This window comes from Octodon degus, unplaced genomic scaffold (genome assembly GCF_000260255.1).
Source record: "Octodon degus isolate 3935 unplaced genomic scaffold, OctDeg1.0 scaffold00184, whole genome shotgun sequence".
Lineage (NCBI taxonomy): Eukaryota > Metazoa > Chordata > Mammalia > Rodentia > Octodontidae > Octodon > Octodon degus.
This window is the reverse complement of record NW_004524760.1, coordinates 237,074-246,133: the sequence shown is the minus strand read 5'-3', so window position 1 is coordinate 246,133 and position 9,060 is coordinate 237,074. Positions and strand designations below refer to the sequence as shown.

The window sequence follows — 9,060 nt, the reverse complement described above, 5'->3', positions numbered from 1 at the left end:
CTCTGGACTACATGTCAAGACCCACTTCCAAGTGAAAAGATGCCAGAGCTGGAATCAGACATACCCCAAGCCCAGCAGTCCTCCCAGGGCTTGGGCAGGACTGATCTCCTGCCCCGTGGGGTGCTAGTGGACACGCCAGTCGATCAGGAGTCCTGGGCCCACAATACTAGGCAGCCTTCAGAGCTGACACTGTGGTTCCCTTATCCCTAGGTAGAAATGGAGGCACAGAAAAGGGCTGGCCCAGGGTCACCCATGTCCTGTCCTTTCTCACTCAGAAAGGCTGGTGGGTCTGAGGGAAGATACCTGTGCCCTGGAGCATTCAGGGCACAGGGGCTGCAAAGTGCCCAGACGTCTCTTACCTGGGTACTTGGCTGGCCTCAGGGTACAAGGAGGAAGTGGGGATACCCTGGGCCCAGCACCTTTTGAGCCGTTGGCCCAGCCCCTGTTGGCAGTTAATCATTAGCCCTGGCCATCAATACTGGTCACAGTTCAAAGGGCAGGAAAGCTGGACTGTGCCCGGGCAGCTGGGCGGGCCCAGAAAGCATCAGACTGGGCCCCACCTGCCTCCCCTGGTGGCATCATACATTGGCTGTCCCCCCTTCTTGGTCTATGTCCCTCGCCATGGGCAGCCAGGACCTAAGGTCCACCAGAATGAAACTTCTGCCCTGTTCACTGTACCCAGCTCTTCCTCATGTAGCTTCCCATCTGCAGGGGTGGGGTCTAGAGGAAGCTACAGAGGCACAACACCCAGTAGTGTGGGTGGTTGGTTAGCTTCGGAGCTCTACAGAGGGGGACAGCAAGGCTTGGATTCTCTCCTAACCTGGGCATTGCCCCAGGGGACCACTCACGTCTGCAGACTGGTACAATTTGGTAGGTAGGTGAGCTCCCTCTTTTGTTCACAGGAAACAAGATGTGATTGATGTGGGGGTGAGTTTTCCTGACCCCATGGGGCCCTCTGGGCAAGGACCAATCAGGATCTTCTGACACCAGCACCTCTAAGCCCCATCATCCCAAAGAGTTCTGCTAGGGATGGTACACGCACCCCAGGGCTCAGCCTCTGACAGTTCTGACCCTCATTAGCTGGCAGGGAACACCAGGAAACTGAGGCTCAAAGACCCAGGGTGCAGCCTCCAGATGCACAAGGGCAGAGGCCGACAGGGACCCTATGGTCTCAAGGATTCAGCAAGCAACGGCTGGTGAGGCAGCTCCAAGGGCTAAGGGTGAGATTCATTTAGCTTCTGCTACTCAGAGGTGGGACCTGGGTGACAGTCCCTTGGGATGGTGGCAGGGTGAAGCCCAGAGCAAAAAGGAAGGAGGGGGTGTGGGCAGGAGGCTGGGGCGGTGTTCTGTGTCCAGGTGGTGACAGGGAGGTGCTGGGCACAGGCATACAGGACTTAAGAGAGGGGCTGGTGGTGGGCAGTTTATTCCACTTCATGCAGACACTGACCCACACGCTCACAGAGTTTAAAAATAACACCCCAACCCTCACAGTGTCTGTCCCTAACTCCCCAAAAGATAGACAGACACTTGGCTGAGTAGGGTTGGGCCTGAGGGTCCAAAATCCTCCATCCTGGGTTGAGGCAGCTGTGGGGCCTGTGGCAGGGAGGGCAGAGTTCTTTGCCCCAGAAGAAAAGTGCAGACAGGGCCAAGGCCCCAGGCAGCGGGTCCCTCTCTCATGACCGATTGGCAACGAGCAGCGTCCTTCACAGTGGCCGTCCCACAGGGCCTGCATCTGGCCCCCATGGGCTGCAGCTCTTAGGAGGCAGAGAGCGGGTGCAGCCCTGGGGTGGGCCAGCATGGTGGTCCTGGAGCTCTGCTCAGTCTTGGGCCTCCTCTGAGCGCCACTTGAGGGCATGGTCCTTGTGGGCATCGGGCAGGATCTGGTTGCGCATCCCTCCGAGCAGGTTGGATGTGGCCTCAGAGGCCACAATGAGTGGCTTTACCACAGTTGGGGGCAGCTGGCGGATCACACCTCCCACGGCACCTGTCAGCCCCTTCTGTTCATGGCCTCGTGACGCCACATCACAGATGGTCTGAGCCGTGTCCAGGATGCCCTGTGGAGGTCAGAGGTCAGTGCTGAGGTCTAAGCAGGGGTGCAAGGTAAGTATAGGAGGAGGGCTGGGGCCCTCACCTCCCGCACAGTGTCATAGGCCTTGGCCACGCCCTCTCGGAGGTCAGCGGGCTGCTGGCCCTTGCGCAGTCTTCGTGCAGAGCGCTTGTCCTGTAGTGAGCGAGAGACAGGCGCAGCCGGGGACAGGATGTCATAAACCGTCTCAGCTGTAGCCTGAAGGACATGGAGAGCTGAATAAGGAGATGAGCAGGGCATCTGTGCCCTCCCTAGGCCTCACTAGCAGGGACTTGGTATCCCTCGACCTCACTCATGTTCTTCCACCTTCCCAACTCTACCACCTAGGCAGCTCAAGAGGACTTTCCTACTGTCTCAACTCCCACCCTTCTTCCTGCTGATGCCCACACCTTGGTGGGCTCTTCCTGGCTGCCACCAATGCAGCTTGCCTGAGACTACTGAGCTGTGCCTTCTAGGGAGAGCCCCTGGCCATTGGGAGCCACCACGCAGGGGGACGATGAGGCCACAGTGCCTATCCCTCTGACCCCAGGGGTCAGAGCCACAATCTCCCCAGTGGGAGCTCCTCCCTCCACTACAGCTGGCTGGGGTGGGGCCCTCTGGTGGCACTTCTAAGAACAGAGCTCACTGGGCCTCAGTTTCTCTGTGCCCTCACCTGGATTGCCTGGACCAGTCTGTTGCTGAGTTCCAGGGCAGCGGAGGCTGTAGATGAGCCAAAGGAGGCGGCCCCACGCTGCAGCCCCCGCATGATACGCCCATCCTTCCTGTACTGCTCAATGGGCAACCACAGCAGGTCTCGGAACCCTTGGACTGAACAGAGGGATAGGGCTGTCAGATGCCAGAAGCTGCCCTACTCCTACTCACCGTGCCTGGCCCATCTGCCTCCTTCCCCAGTGGCAGTTTCTAGATGGTCCAAGTGGAATGGGAGTTTCAAGAGCTTTCAAATGCACTCACAGAGCTGGACGACAGAATGCATGGGTCCGATGCCTCCCAGCAGACCAGGCAGCTGGTTCTTGCGGATGTCCTGCAGCCACTCATTGAGAGCATAGCCCAGGACTTTGTCCACACCCAGTAACCTGGGAGGGAGCAAAGAGAAGGGAGGTGGGGTAAGGCCTGACAAGGAGAGGTAGGGACCAGGAGAACTGAGCACCTGTGTGGCAAGTGCTAGGGCACCCAATGCTCCAGTCTCACCTGGCTGTGTATAGGGCAGTGACTGTGCCCCTTTTACAGAGGGGAAAATGAGGCCCTGGAGGAGCTGATGACTTGGTCACAAAACCAGTGAGAAGCAGAGCAAAGGGAAGGTCAGGGCTGTGCAGACGCAGGGCGTGGGGGACTTACCCGTGCCGGCAACAGAGACGCTTTAGCTTCAGCTCAGAGCAGTTGAGCTGGGCCAGGCCGATGAGGAGGCCTGCGAAGGTGCCCTGTGGATCAAGGGATTTGGATCTGTGATGGGACCTGGAGACCAGGGAAAGCCCTGTGCCCAGAAAGAAATGGCCACAGCCTCATCCAACTGGGAGCCACAGAGGTTAGCCTGAAGCTTACCACCTGGTCCATGGAGACGTGCTTGCCATGGTAATCCAGCCAGATGGGCACCTCAGACGTGAAGCGGAACTCCCTGGCAGGGGCAGGGACAAAGAACTTTTGGTCGTGGACCTCGTTACCTGTGCCCCAGCCCTGGCCCCTAACCCTCATTCCTACCTAAAGTAGATGGGCTGCTGTTCAGCAGAGCTGTGTCCACCACTGGGACCCTCCCGTGAGTCGCTCATCTCCATGCTCTTGGGTTCTCCTTCCTGGGGACTGCCTGGCCGGCCCTGGGGGCTGCCCGGCCGGCCCCGGGTCTCAGGGCGAGCTGGGGAGAGGTGTCAGATTAGAGACAGGCCCAGGGCTGGCTGAGTGCCTGACCTCCCTGCCCTGGCGCAGCTTCTCACCCTCCGAGGTCTCCCCTGGGACCACTGGGTTGATGCCAGCCACTAGGCTAGTGAAGAAGTCCTTGAGGAAAAAGAGAGCATCCTGCAGGAAAAATTGCAGGAGCAGGGTCAAGAGGCCTGGGGCTGGCATGTGTGTCACACATGCTCTACAACCCCCTGCCAACTTGCCTGGTCCACATTGAGCCGCAGAGGCATCAGCGAGATGCGCAGACAGCACTCGGGGCCGCCCAGGTTGGTGGTGGGAGCTACGTGCAGCGCTTTGATGGTGAGCTGAGGGCAGAGGGCCAGCTGTGGGTGCCCAGCCCAGCGATGCCCCCCACCCACATGAGCATGTGTGGAACCCTGGACCCCTCGCGCACCATGTTGGAGTGGGTGCGCCTAGGCAGCCGCTCACTAGTGTGCAAATGCAGGAACTTGTTGATCTGGGAGGAGGCAAGCCGGTCTCGGATCTCCAGCTCCTGCACGATGAGCACCTGGCGAGACAGCGGCCGCTCCTCCACCTCCTGACCTGGAGCAGGGTCAGCTGCTGGCTCTTCTGGGTACACCTCATGCTGGAAGCTCACCTGTAGGGCACCACATGTGAGGCCTGAAGTGGCCACAGGGCCACGGGGAGGAAGGCCCAACTTTCCTCATCCTGTCCCTGCCCCAGTCCACATCTGGCTGCTGCCTCAACCTCTCTATGTGGCTGTCTCACCCCCATCAAACTCCACTTGCCCACACTGAACTGGACCTGTCCCCTACATCTACCAGCCCCCATTTCCACGCCACTGCCTCACCTTAAATGGCCCCAGCCTGCTGTGGCCAGAAGTTCTACCCTGTCCTCATCCAGGGTGCCCTATCTCCACACCCCTCCCTGAACACTCCAAACACTCCCAGTCCTGGCCTAGCAGGCCCTGATCTCCCTGCAATCCCGCCCTTGCCCCTGCTCAGTATGGCTCTGTGTCATCCTCAGGCCTTTGCCCTGTGCGCCCTCTGCAGGGATCCCTCCCTCCCTCTCCTCCTGGGAAGCTGCTGGCTCCTGCCAGGTCTCAACCCCTAAGACCTGCTTCAGAGCTGTCCCTTACTGCTCCCAACAGCCCCACGTGCAGTCGCCTGTCCCCAGCAGTTTCTCAGGCAGCCCAGCACTGGCCTTGAACACTTTCAGAAAGTAGGGCCCTCTGTGCGACTTCTCAGGCTGAAACCCCCTCACTGCAGGACTCCATCCAGTCACATGAGAGGTGAACCCAAATCGGCAGTTCTCCCTGCCACCCAGTGCCTACAGTACCTGGCCCTTTATTACCACCCACCACCTGTGCCAGGTGAACAGGGCCCCCGGACCTCAGGGGCTCCTGCCTCACTATACCAAAACCCAATGGGCCTTGGGCTCTCCCCCTTGCTGTGCTCACTGGGACATGTAGCCCCCATAACCACACAAACCTTACCTTGCTGAGCTGGATTTCCATGAGGACTTGGTGCTGCCGCCCACTGCCACCCTGTGTTCTCCACGAGTTCTGGGGCCGATTGGAGCCAGAGCAGCGGGAAGGGGAGCCCCTAGGGCCTGTGAGGCCAACTCTTGCTCTGGGAAGAGGGACAGGGGACAAGCTGATCAGAGGAACCCCTGTGTTACCCCACCTCTGTAGGCCTTTCAGTGCAGGTTAGGGACCTTCTCCAGCCTCAGTCCTAGGAGGCAGAGAAGGCAAGGACAAGGCAACTGAGGCCAGCATGGGGTGTGTGAGGCTTAAGGTCATCAGTGGCCCAGCCTCCAGCTGCTGCCTGCACTTCCCTCCCCACCTCACCTGTGGCTGGGGTGGGGGCCAAAGTCTCGGCCCCCGTAGAGGTGCCAGACCAGGGAGACCTCACGTAGCACCACACGGCTGCTGGGCACTGGGAAGTGGGCAGGTGCCCGCAGCAGGTCTGTGCTGCCCAGCGGCCGGGAGAAGTGTCCCTCCTGCACAATGATGGGGCCTGGGTGCAACTGTGTCACCACCGGCTCTCCGTCTCGGGGCTGCCAGGAGGAGACCAGAGAGAGTTGTAAAGATGTATGGCACAGAGACAGTCTCAGCCCAGTTCCTCCTGTTTCTCCCTTGTCCTTATCCCTCCCTCTGTGTGGGCTGTTTTTGACAGAAGATGGCGCTCTTGGACTACCATCCCTAGAACCTGTTGTCAGTGGTCAGAGCCCCTGGCTCCTGCCAGGCCAGACTCCCAGCCCAGACTCCCTGGCACTCTTCCCTTTCCATCCCCTTAAATGTGGATTCTGGCCTCCTTTCCTCTGGAGGCCACATACTCCTCCACAGCCCAGTGCTGAGGGTACCCTTTCCTGCTTCTCTTGTGGTGGGACCCCTAAATGAGCTTATCAACCATGGAACAGTCTGGCACCCCCACCCTAACCCACACCTGGAAGGTAGGATTTGAGCCAGCCCCTCTGCCACGCACCCGGATGCCCAGGCCAGGTGCGTCTAGGATACAGAACTCGTCACTGTCCAGGGTGTCTCCATCTCCTTCCTCTTCCTTATCATCATCTGTGGCCTCAGGGCAGGACCCTAAGCTGTCAGAAGGGCCCCCAGGAGGGGGCGAAGGGGACTTGGCCCCACTCCGTTCACCAGGAAACAGGTAGACAGAGACAGGTGAGGCCTGAGAAAGTGGGTCACCTATGGGAGATAGGCCAGTTTGAGACAGTGTCGAGGGTGTCATGTCAACTATCCCCCCAAATGCCCCCGTCCCACCTGAGGACTGTGTCAGCTCCCGAAGGCTGCGCTCTGTATCCAGGAGTGCATCAGTCAGGTCCCTCTGGTTGATGAGGGCTGTCTCTGCCGGGGGGCAGGAAGGCAGGGAGGCAGGGCTCTCTGAAAGCTGGGCAGGAGGTGGAGAGCGATAAGTTCAAGCCTTGTCTCCAAGGCACAGTAGCCCGAGGGATCCCCCAACCCCAGGCCCTGAGGGCGTGCAGGGGAGGGGCCTGGCCAAGCTCTGGTAGTCTCTGTGGCCAGGCCTCACCTGTACCTTCTGGCCGGCGATCTCCGTGGGGCTGGGGGGCCGGGGCTGGGGATGCAGGTCGCCCGCGCTCATTACGTACTGGAGCAGGTTGGCCAGCAGGGCGCAGGAGTCAGCACAGCTGTGTATGTGCACCACGTTGTTGGAGCAGCGCAGCTCAAACAGTGGCTGGCTCTGTTAGGGTGGAGATGGGGGTGGCATGAGTGTAGGCCCCCTGTCCCTTGGAGGGAACTTTGAAGACAGGTGGGCCAGGTCTATGTTTGGGAAGTGAATCTTCCTGGTATCCCCACTGCAGATATGCAAACTGAGCTCAGAACAAGGGCTTAATGGTGGGGCCCGGGAGATGGCTCAGTAGAATAAGTGTTTCCCTGGCAAGCGCAAGGGCCTGAGTTCAATCCCCGGTTCCGCCAAAAAAAAAAGAGGACTTAACAGGGGGCCACCCCCTACCTCCAACCCAGAACCCACAGGGTCTCCTGTGCCCAGAGGCAGGGCCTGTTATCTCACTTCCAGAATGTGAAAACCCAGGGCCCAGATGCTGTCACATTCCAGAGGCCATGCTCTGCCTGCAGCTGCCCTCTGGTGGCAAGGCAGCAAACTCTCAGCCTTTCAGCAGATAGGGTGCTCTTGCCACCCAGCAGGTAAGGGTGGTAACCCTGATACCCCTCCACCCCAGGCTCTCTGGCCCAGTGAGACACTTACCAGTTTGCCCTCCGTGCTTCCCTTCCAGGTTTTGATCACTAGCTCCAGGAGGTCAACATCCAGGACACAGACATAATCTGCCACAGAGGAGGAACAGGGTTCCCATGGCCACCTTGGACTCAAGTCTGCCCATTGCAGCCACCTCCAAGGGGCAGAACTGGGGTGTGTCCTGGTGTGGCTGGGGGACGTGGGTGTATGTGGGGGAAACAGGAAGCCAGGCCAGCAGTTGGGGAGGACCCAGGGCCATACTCCCTGAGTGACTGTGGGTAGGATTGTCCCCCCACCCACCGGAGTGCTGGGGACTGGGCACTGCCCACCTCGCCGGAGATCCAGTGTCTCCACCTCACACTTGTCCGACAGGTACAAAGCAGAATCATCGAGGATGAACCTGGTGGGGAACAGGGCTGAGAGGGGCCCGGGAGCCACTGCAGGTGGCAGCTCCACAGCAGCCAGGCCGGGCAGGGGAGTACCTGGAGGGGTGAGGGACCCAAGCCCACAGAAACCCTCCTGCCTCAGTGGGCTTGCCTGTACTGTGGGCAGTGTAGCAGACCCAGGCACAAATATTCACTCATTTTCGAGCAGCTCGAGGGGTTCTACCACCTTTTAGGGCTCCTAACTTCAGCGTGGAGGAGGGGGGCAACAGCAGCATTTATTTATTGTTCTTTTAAAATAAACCCATTTTGTCATGTTTTGTAGTAATGGAGATTGAACTCAGGGCCTTGGCAATGAGATATACTCCCAGTCTTCTTTTTTATTTTTTAGACAGGGTCTTTAATTGCTAAGCCTCCCAGGCTGGCCTTAAATTTGTAATCTTCCTGCCTGAATTTCACACATTCCAGCATTATAGGGATGTGCCACATCCTCCCTCGTTCTTTCCTTTGTTCTTTATTTTAATGTATTCAGTACAGGGTCTACAGGGTCTCACTACATAGATTGGACTCAGGGATCCTGTTTTCAGCCTCCCAAACCCTGGGATTATAGGGGTGTGCTACCACGCCTAGTCTCCCTCCTTCATTCTTTCCAGATTTTTCTATGTGAGCAGGTGCATGTGTGTGCACACATACAAATACTCCCTCATAAACATCGTTTAAAAAATATGTAGTCACGGGGCCCAGTGAGATAGCTCCGTGGACTAAAGCGCCTGCTTAGGCAAGGTTAGGCAAGTGCAGGGACAGTGGTTCGACCCAGCAGCACATGCCATGCCAGCCCCGTCCCCAGGGCAGGCTGAGCTGGCCACAGGCACACACAAAATGTAGTCTTAGTGGGGTGTGGTGGCACATGAATGCAATCCCAGCACTCAGGAGGATGAAGAAGGAGGATCATCACTACAAAGGGAGCTGGAGGCCAGTCAAAACTAAATAGTGAGACCCTACCTCAAAAAGA

The 9,060-nt window shown here is 58.6% G+C and overlaps 1 protein-coding gene across 7 annotated transcripts in view; it reads right to left on the bottom strand.

The window, feature by feature from the left end:
* Positions 1-1,334: 1,334 nt before the first annotated feature.
* Atg2a (autophagy related 2A) overlaps positions 1,335-9,060 on the bottom strand; it is a 20,504-nt gene continuing 12,778 nt past the window's right edge. For 2 of the 7 annotated variants that reach the window (XM_023703959.1, XM_023703961.1), the window contains exons 25-41: positions 7,995-8,065; positions 7,678-7,754; positions 6,982-7,152; positions 6,714-6,840; positions 6,424-6,638; positions 5,787-5,995; positions 5,433-5,568; positions 4,371-4,574; positions 4,180-4,281; positions 4,012-4,093; positions 3,782-3,932; positions 3,626-3,698; positions 3,422-3,504; positions 3,038-3,159; positions 2,739-2,893; positions 2,132-2,284; positions 1,335-2,054 (exon numbers count right to left, since the gene is read on the bottom strand). In XM_023703959.1, the coding sequence (XP_023559727.1) occupies positions 1,818-2,054; positions 2,132-2,284; positions 2,739-2,893; positions 3,038-3,159; positions 3,422-3,504; positions 3,626-3,698; positions 3,782-3,932; positions 4,012-4,093; positions 4,180-4,281; positions 4,371-4,574; positions 5,433-5,568; positions 5,787-5,995; positions 6,424-6,638; positions 6,714-6,840; positions 6,982-7,152; positions 7,678-7,754; positions 7,995-8,065 (2,368 nt within the window). In that variant the 3' untranslated portion in view covers positions 1,335-1,817. The remainder of the gene's footprint in view (positions 2,055-2,131; positions 2,285-2,738; positions 2,894-3,037; positions 3,160-3,421; positions 3,505-3,625; positions 3,699-3,781; positions 3,933-4,011; positions 4,094-4,179; positions 4,282-4,370; positions 4,575-5,432; positions 5,569-5,786; positions 5,996-6,423; positions 6,639-6,713; positions 6,841-6,981; positions 7,153-7,677; positions 7,755-7,994; positions 8,066-9,060) is intronic. The other 5 variants (XM_023703963.1, XM_023703964.1, XM_023703960.1 and 2 more) reach the window with 4 other exon arrangements.